Genomic DNA, 27658 nt, shown 5'->3' with positions numbered 1-27658 from the left:
TTTGTGTATTTTTGGTGCACCATAAATTCGAGAGTAATGGATGTTTGGATGATAAAGATTTTATTAATTCTTCTGGCCAATTACGTAACTTTTTGATCAAGTCATTGGTATTATTATGTGTGAGCCATGTAGGATCCCTGTTTAAGGATGAATAGGTATTGGAATCTTCTAATAATGTTCATTTTTCTTGCATATTTGTCTGATTTCATAACCACTGTTGTTTCATTAAAAATTAAAGAAGCCAAGAAATTATATTCTTGGTTTAATCCTTTATCCAAGTGTAAAAAAACAAACTTTAGGCCTGAACTATTTCCAGGACTGGGCAACTCATATAAAGAGGGCTAATGACTTCACATCACTTGCTTAGTATCCCATAATGCAAAGCACTTTGCTATTATGTAGATCTCTCTTGACCTTCCTGTCTGGCCTACATTTGTTATGTAGGTAAGTAATGGAAGTCACTGCTGCTTCACTGAAGATACAGTTGTCCCTATCGTGCAGTCATGTAATAGGCCACACCTCACATTAACTTTTGGATTGTCTTTAATGTACTCTGCTGTGCAATGTGGATTTTTCTGACCCCCCCCCCCCCCCCCAGATGTGCATGTTTGTTAACCTTCCCTTAAAAATGAAAAGTTACCTCAACAGAAAAACACAATTTATGTTAGAAAATCACTGTCTTAGTCAAACGTCAAGTAGTATCATTGCAAATTCCTTAAGGTTGCAACTCCAAACATTTTTTGCAAGACGGCATTCACTATTGAATCAGGCAACTGTAATTCACCCAATGCAGTTCATGTTGACTTGCTAGGATTTTGAATGAAGGCCCTAGAATATGCCTAGTATTTGATTCACACATTCAAGGCTGCCATGTTCCTTTCTTATGTTCCGGTTTCCATACCAAGCTTGTATGGTTTGGTCTTGATGAAGGCGATCTGCTGTAATCAGTTGCAATTTTTGTATGTTAGATAAAAGCTTCTATTATGATTATTATTTAAAAAAAAGTTGGATATTATGTAACTCACATAAAAGACTCATGGTAAGTATAAATTATACATTTTAAATTAAGTTATAAATCTGAATATTATGATAATTCTGAATACATTAAATTACATGAAAGAATTTTTCAATAGACATATGTATAAAAAGCACCATGAATTAGTATTCATTTAGTATAATTATAAGAATGAAGTTTAATTCTCTATGAGAAGCATTGCACTATATATTCCATACATGTTTTACTGATCCTGAAGTACGGTCTGAGGTTGCTTAAATATATTTTTAAGATCTGTAGCGATCCTTTAATTTGCACAGATTTTCTCTGAAATGCTCTATGGCATGGTTTTCTGGTCATATAGTGTATATCACCTAGATTTCATCTGCTATGAATGGTCAAAATAATGTTTATACTCATTATTTAATCATGCATAAGTTTTCATACGAATAAGTCTGATTTCTTACACATAAGAAAACTCATGGAATATGGAAATTATGACAATCCTATACAGTGACTTATGAAATAATTCACACTTACAGTCCTTGCTAGGGCCCCCATTGGTTCTGGGTATTGATGCGTTAATAATGCTAACAATGCTGTGAAGGAACACAAGCCTGCTGTGAATAGTATAAAAAAATGGCAGTTCTTTCTTAGGATATACTGATACCTCATGGAACACTAAAGACAAAAACAGTAAGAAACACAAAATAATAGGAATAAGCATCTCACAAAATTTTTATATCAAAATGTCAGGGTAATCAAAAATATTAAGGCAATTAAGGAACACAAAGCAAAAAACAAAATTTATTCAGAATCATATTAATAATAGCAATAACAATAATGTGATTAATATTCTCACAACTCAAGTATAAAAAACTTATAATTAAAATATTATGGTAATTGAGTGGAATGGATATATTCAAATAAATGATTCTATTTAAATATTTTCAAAATATTAATATTCAAGTTTAGAAGTGAAAAATTTCAGCTGTGACATCTTTTTCTCTACCCCCCCCCCCCAGTTCAATCTTATTCAAATCGCAGCATGTAAATATGCATTTTTAAGTGGGAGATAAATTTCATTGGTTGGTGTTAGACAGCTGCCCGCCTACTGATAGAGGCCTGAAAGTGAATTGGAAAGGTTCATGTTTAGTCTCGAAAGCAGAGTTTCTGAAAAAATAAAAATAAATAAAAAATTGGTATGTTTCATCTACAGTTCCCATGTATGGGGCTAAAATAGTACAGCTGTATCCTTTTGTAGGTGGGGGTTACACACACACACATACACACACAAAAACACATAAGATGAATAGAGACTGAAAGTCCAAGTTCTAGTAAAGGGTGCTGACTAATCAGCACTAGTTGTTGGGTCAGATATCTAAGAATTACTGTTTCCTGTATCTTGGAGAATTTCACACAACTGCATTTATTAAGGACAGGTTAGTTTATAAGATCTCTTGCTTATTCAAAAAAAAAAAAAAAAAAAAAAAAAAAAAAAAAAAAAAAAAAAACATTGTTTCACCTACTGCAGCAAAATACAGTAGTTTTTCCTGTTTGATTCTGTGAAGGGGGTTTCCATGGTATGATTTGCTAGAAATGTGTGACAACTATGAAAGCAGCAGATGCATTTCTTAAATCACCCTTTAATTCATTCTCTATGTTGTCTTTATTATATTAAAAACAAGCTTTAATGAGCATTCAGGCCTAAATGCAAGTACACCACCAATTTCAGGCACTCTTGGTTCTGGAGCCTTGCGTAGATCAATGAAAGTCATGTAATAATAATAATTCATCAGTACACCTCTGACTCATTAATTGTAACCCTCACATGAATCTAAAGCACTATGGACCTTAAGAAACTTAAATATCAAGTGTAAAGAAATGTGAACATATGATTTAATGAAATACATACAGGTAGAAACAATACAGGTTTATAATCAGAATGTTATAATCGTACCTCTCCTTTAATGTATCTTCTTTTCATACTATTAATCCCATAAAGTCAATGCCAAAATTTTCTTCGGGAGAATTACTAAACATAAGACAGGCCATAAGTTATGCTATCATTCTTGAGTGTTGACTGCTGTACCTTTTCCCAGGCACTCACAATAAACCAAAGTACTTCTTTCATGTTAATTTTTTTAAATAAATGCCTCTTCAGGCTTGCCAGCATTTATGACATCTAATCTATATTTGAAGAAAGTGAAGATACTTTTTTTCCCCCACAGGAGTTCAGCTCAGTGGCGAGCCGAAAACAGTTTTCTGGCATGAGAAGAACTTTATATTGGTCTGGTAAGCCTACAAATGTGTGGTGTGCTCAGGCTTCACGCACAAAAAACTTTTCAATCTATTCTAACATAATCTTGTTGATAATGCAGAAATTTATTTCCACATTATACTATGGAGTCAATTTTAATGCTTTTCAAGGCTCTATGATTAATTTTCCTATCACCAGCAGCTAACATCTGTGTGTAGCTGTTCATTTGTGTATTCTAGGACAGTTACTCCATTCTTAGGTTGTCTGAATGCTGTGGGTCCACTTCATGGTGTTCATCTTTCAGTATAATGCAGTTTCATCAGCATTGTACACTGAGGAGTTCATCAGCTATAAGTTCAGAAAATTCGTCCACATACTATATAGTTCATTCACGGTTTGCAGTTTTTCACCACACACTTTATGAATATAAATTCGATTACACTTCTTAAACCTTTAAGTTAAAGATACCAAAAAATTATATATTTGGGTTAATCCTTTTTCCAAGTGTAAGCTTTTTCCAAAGTCAGGACAGGACTTTGGAAAAAGGATTAAACCAAGTAAATAATTTTTTGGTATCTTTAACTTATATTATAACCAAGTGGAAAAACTTCTCAAACCTTTGAAGCCATCATTCACCATAGTCACACTCATCTTTTCAATTAAGCTCTTTAAGGAATAAATTAGTTGGTTCCATTAACAAGCTATCCAATAAGTCTATCCCATCATTCTGAACTTGTTAAAAACCATACATCATTACTTGATCATGCTCAATACACTTGTCCCTTTTCATAATTTTTCTAACACTGATTTGTTTTTTGCAATCACTGTGTGCAAAGAATCTCAGTATTTTGTCCCTTTGGTACTTTATATCATAAACAGTTGATGAACCATATCATACATATAACACAGTTTTTGCACTAAAACACAAGTCGATTTGTTTCAACATTTCTACCTTATCTGGTATTGATGCAGACTTTTGCTTACGCTCGACACTGCTATGAATTAGACCTTGCCTTAGAAGTTCTAGTTAGGTATAAATGCAAGCAAAATAAGCTAAGAATTACTCAAAAATCAAGGTACCACCTCCAGCTGTAAATAAATAATTTAGAGAGCATGCACCACAAGCAATGGCATCTGTCTAGGTCCAGTGACTAATCAGGGTTGTATAAGGAATTTTAAGACAGTGCCCATAATTTTGTCTGGACTAAAGGAGGTGCCAGACCATCGGTGGCATACCTGTATTAAGAATTGACAGTGACAAATCATTACACATTTTCTCAAAAAAAAAAAAAAAAAAAAAAAAAAAAAAAAAAAAAAAAATGCAGTGAGTTGTTGCTATCAATTTTGTTAAGAATCAGATTTCCTAAACTATTATATCTTCCTGCTGCTAAGTGCAAATAAAGATGTGATATAAAAATTAGCTATAAGTATTGCATTTTTCTCTATAACAAAGATAAATGTAAATTTTTCAAATATAAAATATTGTTACAAAGAGTTTGCTTCATGTATATTGTTGGCAAATTTAAAAATACATTTACAGCTTTCATAACATATGTTCTTTCCTTTCTAAAACCAGTGAGGTTGTATGAATAACGCCTCAACTATACACCAACTACACTACACTTCAACCTTTTATGCTCTCTTATTCCACTGAAACTAGCTCATGTATAACCCATTGGTAAGAAAGGTGATAAGCATCACCTTTAACACCAACCCACCACACAACTGGTTTCATCTCAAACCTCTACAAAGTAACGTGGAGAACCATCAACTCCTACAATACTCCCAGTATGGATAGCACCAATGCCAATTAACACCAGTCTTAGCTCCCATCATTTTGTCTGTCCAGTGACCTCTGCAACTGAGTTGCCAGCTTTCTCTCTGCACACACAATGTGTGTGTGTGTGATGGTTTCTTATCTTATCTATGCAGAGAATAGCCACCACATTGCTTTCACCTCAAACCTCACCAAAGTAATGGAGAACCATCAATCAACACCAAATTCCTACATTACCGCCCGTATGGATACCACCAATGCCAATCAACACTGGAGTCTTAGCTCCCATCTCTTGATCTGTTTAGTGACTTCTGCAAATGAGTTGCCAGCTTTCTCTCTGCACACAATGTGTGTGTGATGGCAGATTGTTTCTTGGCTTTATCTACACATATAATATGCTGAGCTGCCATGAAGTTCTGTCCTCTCTCTCTTCTTTCCATATATCAATGACCTGCTCCAGGTGACCACCAATCCAATAGTTTTGCCAACAACACTACATTACTCTTCTTCCTACTCCCTTGACAAATCTTGCACTACATGAACAACTTACAGAGCAGCCTCTGCATTCCTAATTTCTGATATCCAAATCATTCTCTTGATGGGACTCAGAATGCCTTGTCAATGCTCATAAAACACAGATCTGCCTTACTTCCCACAAAACAACCATATTCTTCAAGTCTTATCTTTAACAATACCCAAATCTTTAGGCAAGATAAATTTCTCTTCTTGAAATGACCCTGACATCGAGGTTCTCATGGTAAACCAAAAAGTTAGGAATCTTCTTTTGTTCAAGACATTATTAAGCACTGAACAGCTAAATCCTGTACAAATCCAAAATGTGCTTATCCATCGAGTACTGCTCACTTGGGAAAGTACTCCCCAAAAAGCTCCCTCAAGATGTTGGACTCAATACAGAAAAGGGGCAATCAGATTGATTAATGGCCTACTAATTACCAATTCCCTCCACTCACCTTCCACCAGGCATTCAGTTTCTGCCACATAATGTCTATAAATAGTTTCATAATAAATGTCCATCAGAACTAGCATCAATAATTCTCCCTCGTTTTACTAAACCACTGAAATGTGGATGCCATTCCTTAGCAATTCAACTCCAAACTGACAGATCAAGTTTTTCTTTCTTCTCTTTCATTTCCTCTGCTGCTGCACTCTGAAGCAGCATCTACTCCTTCTCCGATGTGTTTCCCAAAGATTACAATACACTGGTCTTCAAATTTAATGTGAATGAGCTTCTCCTTTCTCAAATCTCTACCATCCAAGGTACTATGTAATATAGGCTGACAAAACCAACCTCCAATATGAGTTCAAATAAAAAAGAAGAGTCAAAGAAAATATTTTAAAAACGTTTCTTGCTATGTTGTTAAAGTGTTTAATATCAACAACATGCCATCCCCAGTTTAGACACCTTTGAACCAACAGATGTATGGCTTTATATGATATTTGAACAATCAAATTAATGAAATGGAGTTAATAATGGAATACTATTAAAAATAACTAAACTTAATTTGTGTTAGTTTAATTTTTAATTATTTTAATGTTATCCTATTTTTATCTCCAACTGCATTAATGTTATGACTGTTATTCCATTCTAAGTGCTCCATTATTCTTCATCTGGTTGTATCTTCAAGGAATTTTATTTTTATCAATTTTTAGAATTCACTGAAGCATAACATCAAGATGATAATCAAATAATAGATTAATAATGTAGTGAATGGAATTAATAAAGAAACGATATTATCCCATTAATTATTTTATTACATAGTATTTTTAAGTGCCATATCAATATTTATAAGTTACTTGTGCATCTTTAAGGGAGATATGAAATATATGAAATGTGAAATATCAAGGATTGCAAATATTTCAAAAACAAAAGATATGTCTGCCTTCTTTTTCCCCCCAAAACACTAATTCCCTGTTAAGATGGGTCACAGTTATATACAGTCGGGTCTTAAAATCGCATAATAAAAGTTTATGAAAATTCAGGAAAATAAGAATGCCTAAGTTTGTTTTAAAGCTTTATTCATTTAATTTTATTGAAAAGTGACATTTTTTTTTTTTACATTTTGTCATCAGAATTATCATCGCTATTAGACAATATTCGGCAAAGTTTACAAACTGGTGCAAAATCACTTTCATCACCAGAAGAGATAGGCAGCGCATCAGATCTGTATGGTAAAGGCAATGGTTCTTCACAAAGAGAATTAGCTTCACCCTCGATCTGTGCTGATTTTTTTCTTCTGAAATGTAATCAGTGATTAAACTTTGTGATGATGATTTCACTAATTTTTTATACAGCTCACGATATCCAGACATACAGTTCTTCAGCTCACGTTGGAATTTAAAGGCTTGTTCAGAATTTGTGTCATTAACAAGAAAATGATTTTCCAATTTATTGCACAGTTCAAGACCTTCTCAAATTATATTTGCAGTAAGGGGGACAGGTTTTTCTTCCACTTCACTATCGTTTTCTGGATCTTCGACATTATCTAAAGTTAATAGATATTCAATAATATCATCGTCACTTAAGGCATTATCCACAAGCAATTCATCTACATCGTTCTGGCTAAATGTATCAAAACCTTCTCCACCAATTTCATGTGCCAATGTAATGATTTCAGCTGATAATGTAAGATGGTTGCACTGTTTGCAATACATCCAGGCCAAGCTACTTTCCAGCAAGCATTTAAAGTTTGTGGTCTTATTTTAGCGATAGCAGATGCAACACAATTAAAGCAGTCCAAAATAGAAAATTTTTTCCAAATATCAGTTACTGTTAATGATTCATTTTCTAGTTTAGTTTATCCAATATAAATTGAAAAGTGTGCTTAACGTAATACAGTAAAACCCCGAAGTTATGCGGTTGGTGGGACCTATAAAAAACGCATAAGTCGAATTTGCGTAACTCGGGGTATAATTTTGCTTGTAATTTATATATACAAACATACAATTGGGACAAAAGGTTTACAAAAACACCTATATTTTTTAAGAAATATAATCATAATTGTAGTTTTTCGTACATAAAAAAAAGAAAGTTATTTCAATGTCGATGGTTTCATAAAATCTAATAGATTCGTCTGATGGCATAATGTCTTTTTCTTGTCACACAAAATTTCTTCATAGCAAGCTAATGATTTTTTTATTCCTTGCCTTGTGACTACAATTCGTTCCTCGTTAGAATCCAAAATCTGTAAACCTTTCTTTTATGATTGTTCTTACTGTGGATTCCTGTAGATCAAACTTCTTTGCTAGCTCACAAATTTTCATTCCACCTTCAAAATCCTTAATAATGTTGAGTTTTGTTTCCAAAGTCAATGTTTTTCTTTTCTTGCTAGCTGTAGAAGAATTGGACTTGATTCTTTTGAATGACATTATTAATTTTTGTGATAAAATTTTTATCAAGACCATAACAATAAACAATTGCAAGGTTTGTAGACTATAAAAATCGTGTAGGAATGGAGACTGCACAAAACAAGTCAGTGCTTGTTCACAGCATGTGCGACACTGACGAATGCAGCCAGCGCCTGAAAGATACGACTAGTGGCGAGGTGTAAAGCAGGACGGGAATACGTACATATAAGAAACCACTTAACTCCGGATTCGTGTAAGTCGGGGTATGACTGTATTTTTTTTTAAAAGTAGCAATTATGTTTTGATCTAATGGCTGAATAATACTTGTTATATTGGGTGTAAAAAACACTAAATGCACATTTGGATGTTCTAAATGCGGATGACTTGGTGCATTGTCAACAATTAATAAAACTTAAAAATCGAGAGCTTTTTGCTTCATGTATGTTTCCATTTGTAGTACAAAGCAATTATTGAACCATTCAGTAAATAGAGCAGCTGTTACCCCGGGCCTTTGTATTAGCCATCCAATGTACCGGCAGCTGTTTTAGATCTTTGCTTTTTAGAGCACGTGGTCTTAGAAATCTATTTACTTGGAGGAGGTTTCAACATTTGATCTCCTGATGCATTGCTACAAAGTAACAACGCTACTCGATCTTCGCTTGCTTTAAACCCACTTGCTTTTTTCTTAGACTTTGCGATGCAAGTTCGACTAGGCATTTTCTTCCAAAACAATCCTGTTTCGTCAGTGTTAAACACTTGATCGGGACAATATCCACCATCTTCAATAATTGTGGCTAACTTCTCTTAAAAATTTTTGGCTGCTTCTTCATCTGTTGCTGCAACCTCACCTGTAATCTTCACATTATGAAGTGCATTCCTTTTTAAAAACCCGGTTTACCATCCTTTGCTAGCCGAAAATTCTTTATCAGCCTGGGAAGTAGAAGGCTCCAATTGCTTCATCTGTTCATAAAACCAAAGACCTTTTTGTTTAATTAAATAACCACTTATAGGAATTCCCCTTTTGAGTTAATTCTTCAATCCAAATTATGAGGGCTCGTTCCATGTTTTCTAATAAAGCATCTCTTGAGTACGATGATAATTCGGCACTTAGTTTTGTGCCAGAAATGATAGATTTTCTTATTGCAACTTCATTTCTTTTAATTGCTTTTATAGTAGATATGCCTAAATTAAAATGTTTACTAATCACCTTAGATCCCTCTCCTTTTGCTAAGTGATCTAAAATTGCAATTTTCATTTCCAAAGAAATTGCTTTTCTTCTGTGCTTTTCTCTCTCCATTGGGCCAAATTTAATTAATTATTAATGAATACATTACAAAATAACCAAGGTGTTCCATGAAAATTTCAGGATTTGTGAAGTGCTTCTGTCGTAAGAAAAGTTTGGGAAACGCTGGATTACCCTATTATCGGAATGGATTTTCCTTCTGTTGACATGCACAGAAGTGTCGAAAGGTCTCGTATCTCTGGGCGTGCACTGCACAACTTCCAATCCACATGAAAACAGACTCGAGTGTGTGTGTGTGTATATTAAAAAAAAAAAACGATACCAACAGACACTAATAACATGACCTACAAAATGCCATTTTGTAGGTCATGTTATCATTATGGTCTTTTAGGTTTGCTGTTTCATCTTTACAGGAACTTTGAATGCATGTGTGTGTGTGTGAAGGGGGGGGGTGAAGGACATGACATAAGTACTTAAACCACTGTAAAAATTTAATTCCTCACAACTTTAGTTTTCATTATTATTTTACTCCTAAGAGGCATTTATAAAAGAAATTAATCCTACAACTATGAAAGATTAAATAAGTTAAATTTGAAATGTCTCATAAGTAAAGGTGCTTTTACTCTTTCAAATGGCAATTCAACTGGAATATTCAAAATATCTATAGCAAGGCAAATATGTCATCATCCTTGTTTAATTATCAAAATTTTACACCATCTATTCAGTTCTTTTCCTTATAAATCATTTTCAAGGAAAAAGTGAGATAACTGGGAGGAGACCTTCACACAGCCTTTTAAGGAATGCAAAAAATTGACTGGATCTTCTGACCTAATGTCAATCCTCACCTTCTCTTTGCGATTTAGTAGTAAAAACTATATTCTTATTCAGTTAAACGAAAATACAAAATATTGGTACACCATGGAATCTCATGCCGGTTAGAGCATCGCCCAGTTAAATAAACAAGCTACTCCCATCCACTATTTTCTCAGGGAATCAGGAAAAAAAGAAAAGAAAAAAAAAGTCAACTACTAACACAAATGGTGAATCAACATCAGCAGAGTTCAAGATTGGCTTCATCAACATAAGAGGCATCAATGGAAAAAAAAGGAACAAAGCAGAAGAATTGGATTAGCACCGAATCGATATAACAGACAATATTGAAAGAAATAAAAATAGGCAAGATTCATCTAAGCAAGAAATACCTGCCATATTCAGGCAATAATGACCAGAAAAAAAAAGTAACTAGCGTAGCAAATGCTAAACACAAGGATAACATTCTTGAATGGCAGGCAATATTATGTAGAGTGATCTAAACAAATCAAAGGATGGGGAATTGGACAATGAGCCTTATTACTGCCTATGGTTCCACAGAAGGTTCTACTAAGGAATTAGTGGAGGAATTTGAGGCATTAGGGAAGGCAGCTGATGCAAAAAAAAAAAAAAAAAAAGGAAAAGATGATCGTCACGGAGATCTAAACAGCAGAGTTGGAAATGATTACCAGACATAAATATGTTTTGGGATAATTTGGGGAAAGAGCGCAGCTAATAATAATAATTATAATAATATTATTACGTGACACCTTCAAGCCATCCAAAGCCTCACTGAGGGAGGGCACCTACTCTACAACGCTGTCTTCGCACCTCAATTCACCAACTACAATGAATGGCAGCAACCATATCATCTACACCAGCGACACTGACCACCACCAATTAGTATTTTCACATACAATCACAAACACCTATGCCCACGAATGGATTCGAATCTGCAGCCTTTTGGCTGGAGAGCGGATACACTAGCCACTCGGCCAACCAATATAGGTAGGTATGGATTTTGGGGTTCAGGACATCGACTAATTATTATAAACCTGATGTTTCAACATAAAAATGTAGACAAATTGACATGGAAAGAAGATTCATGAAATAAGGATTTTCTTGACTATGTTACTGTTATCCCACTGGTTCTGGACACAAGAGTATACAGAGGATTTGAAATAGGAAGTGATCACCCTTTAGTTTTGAGTAGAATAGAATTGAATTTCATACTGAAAATATGAAATAAGAAAGTTTTAAAATAAAAATCAAGGTTGAACAATTCTTGTAGAAAGGCTTATACATTGATTATGCATGATTATTAATTAACTTAACCATCTTACAGGCCATTATGGAACAAATATGCATCCTCATACGCTTCGTATCCATCACATATTTCAATGTAATATCAATGGTATTACAATTTTAATAGGCACTTTGCATCCATGATAACCTGGACGTATATATACGTCTTAGCTGGTAGCGTGGCTAAGGAAATCACAACGTACACTAGAATATAAATTAAATAAACTTTAATATATATTTTCAATATTTCGGCAACATCATGTTGCCATCTTCAAAGGAACTTAAAATAAAGACACGTGCACACAGGCACTATACACAGTAAATGAGGAATGAAGCGAGGAAGCTAATGTTTTTCCTGAAAGTCCTGATGGTTCCCCCTAGCGGGCTATGTAGGTTTTTTTTTTTTTTTTTTTTTTTTTTTGGGGGGGGGGGGGGGGTAGCCATTGGCTGAGAAAGTGTAGAGGATGTGATTTAGTTTAGTGGTTAGGGCATTGCAATTAGAACAGATGTAGGTATTCTTGGCTGTTGGGCTGAAGGTCTCCTGATGCAAGTCTCCCAAATTTGGGACAGTCTTATGCAACCAAATTTGTTGAGGTTTGGCATGTTTCTTAGGGCTGAGGCTAATTCCATGAAAAGTCTCAAATTTGAACTTGCTATGGTGTATTATTGTGGCTTTCTTCCACCGTATTCTGTGGAGTGTATCCAGAGCATGGTCTTGCAGACCATGTAGTTCTTGTGTTTTGAAACGGATGTAGTTCTTGTGTTTTGAAACGGATGTAGTTCTTGTGTTCTGAAATTCGGATATTTGCCGTCCTGATTGTCTGGCCAAAGTAGTACAGCTTACAGCTGCAAGGGACCAGGTAGGTCTTGGGGAAGTGGTTGGTCTTTAGTGGGGCAGATAAAGGATGCCAATTTTCTATAGTCTGTAACAAGAGATCAAGTGATGTTTTTTTAATATTTTGGTAATTTTTTCCAAGGTGCCTCAGATGTAGGGAATGGTGATGGATTTGGAGTAATCCTTGTTGTGAAGAGGGAGGGTTGTGGTTTACTGGTTTGAATATTTTTTTTTTTTTTTTTTTTTTTGGGGGGGGGGGTAGCCATTGGCTGAGAAAGTGTAGAGGATGTGATTTAGTTTAGTGGTTAGGGCATTGCAATTAGAACAGATTAGTTAAGCCCTGTTGCATAGTGTCAATAACTCCATATTGTTGTGAGGGGGGGAGGATTGTTGGTGAACATATCTGCCTGTATGGGTGGTTTTTCTATAAACAGAGAAAACCAAGGTTCCATCAGGCTGGCAGGTGACTAGTCTGTCTAGGAAAGGGAGGCTGTTGTTTTCCTCTTTTTCCAGGGCGAACTTGATTCTGGGGTGTTGGTTGTTTAAGTGTGTTAAGAAGGAGAGGAGTGTATCAGAGCCATGTGGCCAAATAGCAAATACATCATCAACGTAGCAAAGCCATATGGTTGGTTTTTTTTGTGGGGCAGAGTTTAAGGCTTTCTCTTCAAAAGTCTCCATAAAGAAGTTGGCCAAGGGTGGGGAGAGTGGTGAACCCATGGCTATCTATTTGTTTGTAGAATTTTCCCTGCCAAAAAAAACAGCCCGAGTTCATTGTGAACTGAAATAGGGCTGAGATATCGGGAGGAAATTTAGCTTGGATTAGCTCTACGGCTTCCTTGATGGGATATAAGAATGAGATGTCAAAACTGACCATTATGTCAGTATGTTGGAGTGTAAGGTTTTCTATGCTGGCTTTGAAGTGGGCTGAGTTTTTTTGTGTGTGATGGTGTGTTGCCAATATAGTGTGAACACTCTGGTCAAATGTTTAACTAATTTGTATGTCGGGGAATCAATGCCATCCACTATGGGACATAATGGCACATTATCTTTATGTATTTTCAATAATTTTTTCACTAAATATTTGGCTATGCGTCAAGTAGGTGAATCAATACTGTCAACTATAGCGAATTTTTGGAAGACCATAAAATCTCGGAGGCTTGCAAAATGCGTTTCTAACCTTTCTATAGTGTCTGCATCTAAACTCATAACCTCATCAAGAAGGGAATTTAATTTCTTCAGTTGCCTGTTGGTGGGTTCATGATCAAGTTCTTGGTATGTTGAGCGATCTCGAAGTAAAAGAGAAATTTTTCTTCTGTAATTTTAGGAATCTATAATTACTGTCGCTTTTCCTTTGTCTGCTTTAGTGATAACAAGGTGACTGTTGTTTCTTAAGGAATATAGTGCTTTCTTTTCAGAAGGAGATATGTTGGAAGGAGGAAGCTTGGCTTTAAGTAGTGTAGAAGCAACTTCTAGGTGGAGAGAATTAGCCTTTTCACTGGAGAGGTGACTTAGGTTCCGTTTAATGTTAACCAGGAAATCTAAATAAGGAATCTTTTTAGGGACTATAGCAAAATCATGTCCTTTTGAGAGGATGAGTATTTCACTACTCGTTAAAGGGCAACCGGACATGTTGACGACCAATTATCTGGGACTTCCCACAAGAAGTCATAAAATTATTCGATTTCATAATACACTCTGGATATTTCTTGTATCAAAATAAATTCTACAACCAAGTGGAAAGAACGGCCATGGGAAGCCCACTTTCACCTGCTCTACTCAACTTTTATTCGGAACATCTAGAAGACATCAGTTTTTCATCTATATGCCCTCAATCAACCATTTGGGTTAGATATATAGATGACATTTTTCAGCATGGCCTCACAACAGAGATTCCTTACCTTCCTTTTTAGCCAAAATCAATTCTCTACACCCTCATATTAAGTTTACCATGGAGATTTAAAAAGACAACAAGTTATCCTTTTTAGACATCCTTCTCATCCGCTCACCTTCAGGTATTCTGACAACAACAGTTTACGGAAAACCCACTTTTACTGGATGTTACATTCTCAAACAATCTACCCATCATACTTAAAAAAAAAAAAAAAAAAAAAAAAAAAATTCTAAAATTTTTCATTCGACGAGCTAGAATTAATTGCTCAATTCCCCACGAATTACAAAAAGAACTTTCAACTATCAAATGAAATGGCTTCTCCGAAAAGACTGCACAACATCTGTTCATTTCCTACAGTCCTATCCAGAACGACAAAGAATCAATATGTCGAGTTCCAATTCCATATATTTCCAAATCTCAGAACCAATTTCAAGAATTCTGAAGAAATATGATTTAACAGCCACTTATATCTCTATTAACAAAATATCCACATATTTCCCCATCTTCTAAAGATAAATGCTCAACTATTTCGCTGCCTGGTGTATATCCAATTCCTTGTAACTGCAATCTGTTGTACTTTGGACAAACTGGCGCTCTATAGAAAAAAGAATGCAAGAACATCAAATGTACATTTTTCACAACAAATCTGGTAAGTTTGGATTGGCGCAGCATGGGATAGAGACAAGTCACAACATTCTCTGGTCCAGGACTCTCCTTCTACACAGATGTTGCTATAAATTAGAATGTGCTGAGGCCTTACTTGAATCAAAATGATTACCTATCCTTGTCAAAAATATGGGAAAGTTTAATCCGGATAACACACTAGGTGTTTTTTTTTTAAATTGAGACCTAATTCCTACATTAGTCTAATGTTATCTTTAATTGAATTTATAATTTAAGATTATTATATGAAAGTGTGAGTTAATACCTATAATTTATTCATCACTCTGATGAAATTTACCTCGCTTTAGTGTTTAGCAATGTAACATCATGCGGCTTGTTCTACTTTTGAATGATCAATTGTTTGTATTCCACCTTGTAAAAACTGTTCCTATCAAGCCACTGTGGAGTCTGTTAATTTCAGACTGAAATATTTGGCAAATATTAAAATATTATTGTGTTAACATGTTTATATTTCTTAATTTAATGTCCCAAGAATAGATGAATCATTGGAAGCCTGCAAGAGAGTTGTATGGATAATCAGTATGAGACTACCACTCCACTTATTGGGGGCCTTGAAAAAGTTCCATGTTTGGTCTCTAGAGCAAGGTTTCTGGATTTTACAAAAAAAAAAAAAAAAAAAAAAAAAAAAAAAAAAAAAAAAAAAAAATCCCTAGCCCATCCATGATACAAAATGTATTATAGGTTTACAAATAGCCTTTTGTGGGTGGGAGCAACATAAAAAAGGCATATAACAAAGTTATAACAGTTTATAATTTGTCAGGGCTCTAGGACTTTGTCTTAGAAGTAAAACTACCACCTAACACAAAATAAAACTCAATGTTTTGCTTGCAGATTGGCATTCTGTTCTATGAAACTGTAGGCTACTGTAGCTCAAACAATATCCAAAAAAATTGGATGACTTCACATCAATATTTTCTTAAAACTCCCACTCTGACAAGAGAAAAGTGTATATTTTAAATAATAACATTGAAAGGATGACAAATTTTTCCACATTATTTTGAATATTAGGTGATGATATGGAGGAGGAGAGGAGAAAAGATTTAACACTGAGTAGAGCGCCTTTTCAGTATAATATTACAAGACAAACAGTGAATAAAATTTCTCAAATGCATTTATAATAAATACATCTTGAGTCTAAAAAAGTACAAGACCTTAAGTAAAATAAGCAAAGTACACTATGACACTCGAAGTGGATTATCTGAGTAGCTTCTCTTGATTACGTCATATGGATGCACTTTATTTATAAAGCAGTTTGAAAAAAAAAAAGTAATTTTTAACTTTTATTTTTTTCATTATGATGTAATATGTAATAAGATTTTGGTGGAATTATTAAGAAACAAAGTACAAATTGATATATCTTAGCCCACCTAGAGAGAAAAATGTTTGCATTACAATGCTCAATTACTCATGGTAGAAATTTGCGATTTCGATACCTTGAGTTATATTGTAAAAATAATCATAATTTACAATATTGAATATTTTTATAATTATCTCTCTATGTTAATACATTATTAGATTTGATTTCATAACACTTATATTGGCTTGCGATGGGCCCATTACTGATATTATTATTGTCAAAATGAAATGTAAATCATTTGAAATTTAGATGTCCTTACTAGATTCAGTTAATTAAGTTACCTTCAATTCTTTTCATTGTAATATAAAACTGTTAAGTGTTGAAGTATTTATGGTGGTTTGTTTAGACGTTCTGTTTACGTTAACGGAAACAATGTGTTAGCCATTATATGTTTGCTATTTACATGGAGTGTGCATGCTCGCTGAGGAGATTGATGGGTGATTCACAGCTGACAGAGAGAGCATTCAGTATCGGGGTAATGAAAAAAACAAGGGAGAGCTAATGAAAGTTTAAGAACGCAGAACAGAGAAATTTTGTTCTTCATCATCATCAAATCCTGATATACACCCTCAAGGGATGTACAGGATATGATAGTACTACATGAAAAATTGACATCATTTCTAACTTCCTATCTATTATTTTTCTCCAAATCAGTCTGTTAAATGTCAAGACTCCAATATTATCAGGTCTTATATTTCTGTCTTCTAAGGCACTTTTTACTGTATCAATCCACCTATATCTTGGTCTTCCTCTAGGTCTTTTTCCTGCCAACCTGGCAGAGAACACTTGTTTTGTTAATCTTTCCTCTCCCATTCTGTTTAAGTGACCATACCACCTGAGATTAGCTCTGCTAATGCATTCCTGGATGCCAACAATATCAAGTTCTTTCTTAATATCTTTGTTTTTAATATGATATTGCCATTGTTGCCATCTGTTCATACCTCTAATCTTTCTCAGGACTCTCATATCTGCAATCTATAGTCTTTGGTCAAGTGTTTTACTTCTAACCCAGCTCTCAGATCCATAAGTTAAAATTGGTATAAACACTGTCTTGTATACAGCTAATTTAGTGTTTTGACTAATTTCTCTCTTATTCCATATAAATTTATTCAGTTCACTTCCTACCATACAGCTTTGTTGATCCTGTTGTCTATTTCCATATTTAACTTACCATCTTTACTAAAAATCATGCCCAAGTAGCTGAAATGTTTTACTTCTTCTATAAGTTCTCCATTCACAATGCAGTCGATATTTTCAATGTTTATGCATATTTTCATTGTCTTTGTCTTTTTAATGCTGACATTCATAGCATATCTATTACAACAGTTATTCAATTTAGTCATGGAATCTTGCAGACTTGTAGAAGATTTATTCAAAAGTATAACATCATCCGCATAAAGGAAAGGGCTGAGATTAATACCTCCAATTTTGATATCAGGTTTAATACTACTTTTCTTCATAACGTGATGCATATAGATAATGAATAACAGAGAGGGATAATGTACATCCTTGTCTCACACCAGATTTAACATTAAACCACCATCCCGTACTTCCTTCAATTTTATCTGCTGACTTACAACTCAAATAAAGACTAAGTATTGCTTGATATAATGCCCCATTAACACCATATAACTGTAGCATATAGATTAGCTTCTCTCTTGGCAACTTGTCATATGCCTTTTCCATATCTACAAAACTTAAATACAGATCTTTGTTATATTCCCATGATTTCTCAACTATCTGTCATAAAGTGAAAATATGATCCTGACAGCCTCTATTTGGCATGAATCCAGCTTGTTCTTCACTAAGCTTTTCTTCTACAATTCTTCTCATCCGTTTCTCAAGTATACTTGCATATATCTTGCCAGGAACACTCAGTAGGGAAATACCTCTGTAATTCTCACATTCAATTTTATTTCCCTTTTTATATATGGGTACTATTAGAGCTCTGCTCCAATCATTGGGAATTTGTCCCTCTGTCCAGGCTTTCTGAACTATGCAGTGCAGCAACTGTACGACTTTTATACTTCCATATTTGAGCATTTCTGGTCAAATATCATCTACTCCTGCTGCCTTTCCACATTTCAGGCTTTTGATGACTTTTTCTACTTCAAGTATGGATATGTATTGCTGACTGCATACCTGGTCAGTGTTTTTTACCACTATGCTGTCATCACTGCTTGTTTCATTTAGCAGTTTTTCAAAGTAATTACTCCAAACTTCAAGGATATCTTTTTCTCTTGTTTTCATGTCACCTTTATCATCTCTAATTCCTTTTACAGCACTCTTTCCTCCATTTCTGAGCTTCTTCAAGAACTTCCAGAATATCTTGCTACCTTCTTGATATTTATTTTCTATGTTCTTACCGAAGTCCTCCCATGACTTTTGTTTAGTCAGTTTTACACAATGTTTAGCTTTCTTACATTTGTCTCAGTATTCTCTAAGGCAGTGTTTCTGAAACTTCAGATATCCACATAACCCTTCTTAAATTTTCACTATTACCAACTATCCCCTTATCAAATAATAAATAAACAAAGTATATTTCATTGTAAATGTCTATTTTATTTGAATTTATATGTTCATGTAAACAAAAAAATACGATTTATTTTTAACAGAACAAAATTTGGAATTATATTTTCATTTCCCTTCCATGAATTTCCACATTTCAAGTAATTCATATCATACTTACGAAGATTTTTCATCTTCTTCCTAGTTGGTTCTCTAGAGATGTCAGACAACACACCCTTATCAATTTTATCCAGATACAATATAAACGTTTTCTTGTTGCTTACAGCTGCTTGTATTTGCTAAATTGCTCTCTTTTGCGCATTTTATAAATCCAGTCTTTAACCAAAGATCCATACTTAAGAATTTGAAAGCTAAAAAAATTGCTGTATTTATTCGAATATAACTCTCACTTTTTTTCCCAAAATTAAAGATAAAAAATCGTGGTGCAAAATACATGTGGGGATTTTCAGAAACTAAAGTTTTCAGGGGGAAAAAAAATGCAAACCGTGTGACTTACCAAGAAACTCCTACTCGCTATCGCTATTTCAGGCATCAAGAATGGTTTCCTTGTGTGCATCGTCAAAGTCATCTATCCAAATAGCTTCATCTTCTTTTCCATTATTTCAAGCAAAAATTACCAGTAATTTACAAGACTTGAGATACGTAGAGCAGCTATGAAGAGGTGCACAATGATTATTGTGGTATTAACAAAAGATCGCACAAACCAAAGACAAATTAGCATTTCAACAGTTGAGTTGAAATGCTAATTCTCTTCAACTGAATTCCATAACATCTGAAACACATTCACTATATATTTCTTAGTTTTAACACATTCACGACGGGAATTTTTAATTAGACAGAATTGTCTAATTGCACTATTTGTTGAGAAATATGATTCCATGCGTTAATGATGCATAACCAAAAATTGCCATATACCCTCTGAGGACCTTTCGCATACCCCCGGGGGTATGCATACCACACTTTGAGAAATACTGCTCTAAGAGCACAAGCTGACTTATTTGCCAGGAACTTTTGATATGCTTTCTTCTTTTCCTTCACTGCCTCTTTAACTTCCTGTGTCTACCATGGAGTTCTGATTTTTCTATCTTTGCACACAACCTCACCACATACCTCTCTGCCTGAATCAATCAGGTTTAGTTCCTGTTCTCAAACTGTTTCATTTTTTCTTGAATAATATTTGTGTATTTTAGTCTACAGTTCACATCTGAGAGCTGCTCAACTTTTATTCTCTTTAGAACTTTCTTACATATTCTTCTTTTCAATATGAAATTCAATTATATCCTGCTCTTAGGACAGATCCTATTCATCTCCATTTTCACAGACAGATATCCTACATCACTTTTTTTTGTTTGTTTGTTTAGTTTTCTATCATAATTCTTTATTGGATATCTTTTTTGAGCATTTTATTTGTGAATTTTTTCTTAAACATATACAAAATTTTGTTGTTTCCTAATTGCTTTTGTTGTTGTCGCTGATGCATCGAGTAAAACTGACTTAATATTTGTATTAAATAATCTCATTTTGTTTTTTAAACTAATTTCCTTCAATCTTCATAATTTCTCTAACATGTTAAAAATTTTCTGTGCTCTCTGTATCTTCAATTTTATAACTTTCTCCGCTCCTCCCAGTTTATTTATTACTTATCATAGATAATTAGAGTTATCCACTGTTTCTAAAATTGGAATGTCCAGTACTGTTTTCTTTTTGTTTGTTAGTTATTTTCATTATTTTTGTTTACATTTTATTTACTTTTTATTCTGGCAGTCAACACTTCAGTTTTATCATTTTTATCTTTGGTGTTGTGTATGTGCCAATGAACATATTTCATCTGCAAAATACACATATCATGTAGCTGTTTTATTAGATTAAACTGTATTTCCTTTGTGCTCTTCACTGCATTTCTCAAAGCCAATATGCAATGATAAGAAATACTGTGAGGAGAATGCAGCCCTGTCTAACTCCTGTTTTAATTCCAGACTTTTCTGAAAGTTCTCCATTCTATATAATTTGTATTTTATGTTTTTCATAAATTTTCTTAACTAAGCTGGTAATTTTATATGGCATGCCATAATATAATATTAATTTCATTTAGGAAGTTTAATGAAATATTTTCAGCACTGAGAAAGGATTAAAACTAATTTTAATGCTTCAATATTTCATCTCAGTCATTACAAAGAACTTTTGTTACAACACACTACTAAATGAAATGTGGGTGACTCTAAAGTCCTATCTAGGTGGGGCACCCTCTATGGGCGTTTGCAGGTGGCCTAGGATGTAACGTGGGATCTTTGATAATTAATACTTCCAAATTTGGGGAAGTTTTATGCAACCGTATTTAGTTAGATTCGGTTGATTTCTGAGTGCTGCCGCATATTCTAAAAAAAAAGTCTTTCTTTTTTGGAATTTACTATGGTGGAGCATGGTGGTTTTTCTTCATGAGATCCCATGTGTTATATCCAAAACATGGTCTGCAAGGCCAGAAAGACCATAGTGGGTTGATAATAGCATCATACATGATTGCAGATGTATGATACATGTATGTGTTCTTCTAAATGGATGGTTGCTGATTTGCCTGTATATCTGAAGTAAGCCAGCTTGCAGGAACAGGATACTGTATATACACCAGGCACTGAGAGAGGAGGGAGCTGATCTTTGGTGGAATGGATAAGGATAGTAAGTTCATGGTGGGGCTTTAAAGCTGTGTGGAGGTTGTACTTTTTTAAGAACCAGAAAAAATAGCAAGGTCCTTAAAGAAATACAACCTACGATCATGAATGGAATGTCAAATCTTCCCCCAGTTGGGGGGGGGGGGAGAGTGACACGAGGTGATCACATAGGTAGCAGTCTGTCACATGAGACCATCTATAAAGAAGGGATATATGTGGAACTACAGGACTGGTGATTATGGAAAGCTTAGGAAACAACCAAGAATTATAGTGAGGAAAGAGGAGTTGAGTGGGAAGGATATAGATACTGTGCTGGCATTGATCAAGAGCTATTTAACAGAAGCAATGTGTGAGTGTATTCCAAAAGTGAAAAGGCTAAACAAGGTAGGAATATAATGGATGAATGAAGAGATAAGATTGGAATCTGGAAGAAAAAGGAACAGTGGAGGCAACCACAAGATGAATGTTGATAATGATCATTTGCATGAAGAGTACAGAGCAGGCCAGGAAGGTAATTTAGTTGGTAAAGGCAGCAAAAGCGGAGTATGAGAGGAAATTAGCCAATCAAGCTAAGAAAAATACTAGTGAGTTCTTTTGATATGTTGCAAGTAGAAAGGAAAATGACTATGGAGGATGATGCCATTTGATGACACTGGCAACCAATGCAGAGAATTATTCAATGATCAGTTTATAAGTGTATTTCATCCTCGTGAAAGCAACATCAGGAGAAGCTGGAGGAGTGACTGAGTCGGTAGTAGGATTTGACAGTATATCACTGTGTCTTGAGGGAATGCCCTAAGGAATTAATGGCACCTTTGGTGCAACTATTTAACATGAGTCTTGCAACAGGGTAGGTCCCAAAGAAATGGAAGAGGAAAAAGTACTACACCTCAGAAAGGGGGGGGGGGGTAAGAATAAGGCTACAAATTATAGGCCAATCTGTGTATGTGTGTGTGCACGCACGTGTGAAGTTAACGTATTAGAGAAGTTGGTGAGGACTAGGATTCAGAAGTGGGTTGATAATAGCATATTTCTTTATGATGGTCAGCATGGTTAAGGGACAGTCATGTTTCGGCAATCTGCTTACATATCACAACAACGTGAAAAACTCACTTGATAAAGCAGATGAATATTCTGTGCCATGGCATTAGTGTGTGGGAAGTGTTTAAAAAATACTTAATGTGATATCAGAATGTGTCCCTAGAGTTTAAAGAATAAATAGAGTAGGAGTGAAATGGATTTGTAATCTAATTCGTAAGGAAAAGATGATGTGGAATGAATACTGTATGCATAAGGAAGATGTCAGTTATGATAATTATAAGCAGCAGGCCAGAAGGGTCACAAGTGTAGTACACAGAGAAGTCTCAGCACGAAAAAAACTGGCCCTGCAAGATAAAGACAATCCAAAAGAATTCTATTGTTACGCAGCAAGTTAAAGAAAGAATGAATATTAAAAAATAACTCTAATGAATACAGAGTGTATGCAGGTGACTATTGCAGAAGTGATTGTTCAACTAATGAACAAGCCATTTTAGCAAATGGTTTGTTCAACTAACAAGCCATTTTGCTAAAAGCTATCAACCTGATATATGCAACACTGAACTTGCCACTACCTCTTCACTGTACGAGGAGGAAGTACTATAGCTGTTGCATAAACTGAATAAGGATTCTGCAATAAGAACTGATGGGATATCAGCATGGATGCTAAAAGAGTGTTCAGAAAGGCCACCCCAGGTATTTTTTTTTTATTATTCGTATGATGACGATGATATAACGGCTGTGAGGCCCCTTTTACAGAGAAGTATGGCACCATCTCCATCCCCCCAAATTTTATCCGGGCTTGTGACCGGCTTAGCTGAAGAATCAGGCCTATGGTGAGTGGAATGCACTGCTTAAAAGTGTAGTGAATACAGAAACTGTGAATGTGTTCAAGGTGGGGCTCAATCTTTTGGCACGAGAGTACAAACATGCTGTGATGAGTCCTTTGCTACTATGGAGGTCAAATAATAATAAATGTCTAGAGAATTATATCTGTCATGCAGTCATCACTGATTTATTAAAGAACATAAATACCAAATTTAAATGCAATGATAGACATTGTTAGGAACAGTATTCAACTAATATTTGGATATTACTGCAAAGATTAATGCATACTTTTTGGATTTTCATTTTGGGAGAAGCAACAATTATTGTATTGTAATTTATGGCAAATTAGGATTTTAAAAGTTCATCTTTTTTTTTTTTCCCTCCTTTCTTTTTTTAAATTCTAATAACAGATGCTATATACAAATGAACACTATACCTGGGAGAAGTTCTCTGTCTGTGCTTTCTGTACATGTAGGGTATGGATAAAACAAATGGCCTTTCTCCAAAGGATAAGGAATCATTCTGAATGCTGCAAGTAATACAACCAATTATAACATTGTAAGTATGATATGTAACATACTAAAACAGTTATAACTAATATTGGGATTAAGTGTACATTAATCCAATTATACATTAATGTTCTGAGACTGCAGCATTCATTATTCATGAAATAAGTAATATGAAATGTTGATTAACTTTGTAAAAAGAATTTCAGAAGCCATAATTTTTCACATCTTGTTATATATAGTTGCTTTGCTGAATTTGTGCTGAATTGTCGTAAAGTTGTTCTCTTGATGTTCGAATCCGCCATCTTGTTAAAAGTCACTTTCATAAAATAAAGGAAAACTAATTGTGAATTGATCACTGATCTAAGGGTAGAGAAATTTCTATTATACTGCGCCACTCTATCCTTAGATAAGTCTATATGAAATAGTAGGATCAATTCAAAATTAGTTAGCAGTCTTTTCATTCATTCAGGCCGAAGTATTTATTTTCTCTCTTTGGGATTCCCGCTAGATTCAAATTTTTGTGAACGGTGCAGTAAAAAGAATATCAGGCAAATACAACAGTTAGGTTAACAAACAAAGCATTTAATATAGGTCATATAACACTTACATAAATTTTACTTCTAATTTTAAACAATAGAAATAAGTCAAACATTAAGCCAAGTTAATTACATTAGCACAATCTTCCAAGTCTTCACATACACCTTCTTAGTTTCTGGGTTATAAAGTTTTTACACTTAAATGAATATAACAGAACATCCAATCTAATTAGTTTTCACACATTTTTCAGTCATGCTATAAGTTCAAAATATTACAGGATCTAATAGCTGAAAATATCTTTCAAACAATTCCTATCTCCAACTCTCAATCAAGAAGGGTTTCCACAGTTAAAGTTAATAATTCACTATGATAGACCTTACCGGAAATGGTTCCTAGAACATCAATTATGTTGTGAGCAAACTTCTGGAATTTACTTATCACACTTAAAGAATAAAAACACATCTACAAAACTTATCCGCAGTTATACTTAAAGCACTATCAACTACGCTTCAGAATTCTTGACATCAATTACAGGGCACTTCAACTGTCCTTATTACCACTCATAAATTAATTAAAACACTTTGAGGTTCTCTTTAGGGCAAATCAGAAATAAGCTGCAATACTAGATCAGCTGGGTTTATTCAGAATTCTTCCTTGAATGTTCAGCTTTTTACTTTATCCGATTGTAGCTTTAATTTTCCTTCTATTATTACTGCTGATTTCAATTTCAGCTAACTATAAAATTTGTTAAGTTCTTGTTCACTTATAAAAATTATCCACTTAACTCCTACCCTTAAGAACCTTTTATTTACTTCTACTTCTTTATTTTATGACCCTGCTTCCTTTCACTTCCAAGTTTCCGTCCCAACTCCTTACTTTTTATCTATTTTTCTTATTCTCTCTTTCGCCCACGCTCTGTTCCACTCGCGCTCGTTTATTTCACGCATCTCCATGACAACAGACAAACATAAACATTCTCGCCAATGTTAGACAAGGCTATACTACTACATTGAGTCATTACATATGTTAAGCTTTATACACAAATAGGAATAATTAGAATATTTGCTTTTCAATAAATGCGTAGTTAATATTGCAAATATAAGTTTCTATAATATTGACATAACAATAAATAAAATAGCTTAATAATAATCAATACAGAATCTATTTACCATTAACACATTTCTTTGATTAAATAATTAAATATTTGATATAATTAAGGTAGTTATATGATATCAAATTATAATTTACGTTATTTACATTAAATAATATTTACAAACGTAGCCCTTGTGATGGAAAATCATGTTGGATTCTGAATCAAATAACATTTTTTCTATTTTCTACATAATTAGAATCCAACACTTTGCTGAATTAGTCACTGATATATAAAGTAAGCCATTCTCGCATAGTAAAGCACTTAAAAAAACCATATATAGTGAACTGCATATATATCATTAAATGAATACTGAAATTTATATAATAAATTTCAGTGTTCATTTTTTTTTTTCTCAACTAGTCAGCATCATCACCAACTGAATTAAGCAGACTCTATTTTAGTAATATTTACATAAATTAAGAAAGTTACAGTATTGTAGGTTATCTGTATTAAAATTCAGACATCCCACAAATTAAAAACTTTTTGTATATCGTGAGCAAGATGTTTTAACATGTTATTTTTGACTTTAACTACTGAAATCTTGCTTAAATGTGAAATAAATTTATTAACATTAGATATTAGAGATTAATTATAATTTCATATTGAGCTGTCAGGTTTTGAAGTGCTGGTAGTGTCTGTATCTAAGAAATGCTATTACAAAATGTTGTCAATTACAAGAGAAGCAAAAGTCACCACTATGTTATTGGAAGTGATTAAATTACCTATCTCAATGCATAAAATTCTGAAAGAATTATTAACATTTATTCTATTTTAATTTTAAAAATATAATTAAATTAACTTCCTTGCACTATGAAAAGAACTTTGTGGTTTCAAACACAATGCTGAAGACAGCAATGGTGGCACACAGTGGTGGACAGGAGAAGAAGTTTCTCAGCTACATTTCCAACCATGCATAGAAGTGCAAAGAACATTATCGAATGTTGCTAGGCATTCACAGCTGTTCAGAGAAAGAAAAATACAGGAGTAAAACCACAGTTTCTGTGTCTTCAATATATGAAGACAGAGAGGATATCCTTTAAAAGAGAGATAAGTAAAGTTTTTATAGTTATTAATCCATGTAGGATTTATTTCAGTTAAAGCTGAAAGGAACTTTATTGCACTCCAGTTCATATAGAAATGGGCCCAGTAAAGTTTGTTTTTTATAGGATTCTCAGTCTGATAACTATTTCCTCCAAGTTAATATGGTTTTAGTTATTTCTTCAGAAACTTTCACATAGAAGACAAAGTTGTTCTGAAGGGACAAAACTGTTGACAAGGTTTTTAATAAATTATGCAGTGAAGTTTGCTGTTACTTTTATACACAAAATAAATTAAGTTATTAAAGTATCTTGGATGAAAACAAGATATGTTTTCTTTGGTGTTCTATGATTTTAAGATGCAAGAAAGATTTGACTTATGTGGCTGTCATATAGAGAACAGATTTTGTGTTTGACTTTCACCTGTGTGAATTAAAGAAGGAATAAAAGTTTCTATATCAAACTGAAATTCCAAAAGTTTTATCTATACAGGATAATAACTGTTGGTTTATGATAACTCGTGGGAAGCTGGGTAGTAGTTTTTCATAGTATTTTGAAGATGTAGTTAAGAATACACTGGTGCTTGTGTAGTTACGTAACTGATTTGGTGTTGTATATATTTATGTTTTTTGTAAATTAAAGATTTTTAATTTGGTCATAAACTGTTGAAGACTCAATCTCTTAACAGATTAAATGAGTTTATGAGGTTAAGTTACACAAGTTATCCTGGAATATGAATTTGTGTGCAAGGTTAATTAAGAATTCAGTTTCAATGTATTATTTTTTATTTTAATTTGAGAGAGTTAAACTACACTCTGGGCATGAGGAAGTAAGTAAAA

At 33.9% G+C, this 27658-nt stretch overlaps 1 protein-coding gene across 2 annotated transcripts in view; it reads right to left on the bottom strand.

Annotated features, from left to right (window-relative positions):
- The window catches only part of LOC150095393 (suppressor of tumorigenicity 7 protein homolog), a 458155-nt gene that overhangs the window by 10548 nt on the left and 419949 nt on the right, over positions 1-27658 (bottom strand). For both annotated transcript variants that reach the window (XM_090410726.1, XM_090410727.1), the window contains exons 13-14: positions 24020-24112; positions 1535-1675 (exon numbers count right to left, since the gene is read on the bottom strand). In XM_090410726.1, the coding sequence (XP_090266852.1) occupies positions 1535-1675; positions 24020-24112 (234 nt within the window). The remainder of the gene's footprint in view (positions 1-1534; positions 1676-24019; positions 24113-27658) is intronic.

Source organism: Typopeltis vanoorti, chromosome 20 (genome assembly GCF_054136105.1).
Source record: "Typopeltis vanoorti isolate ZY-2024b chromosome 20, IOZ_Tvanoo_1.0, whole genome shotgun sequence".
Classification (NCBI taxonomy): Eukaryota; Metazoa; Arthropoda; class Arachnida; order Uropygi; family Thelyphonidae; genus Typopeltis; species Typopeltis vanoorti.
This window is presented reverse-complemented; position numbering and strand designations above follow the sequence as displayed.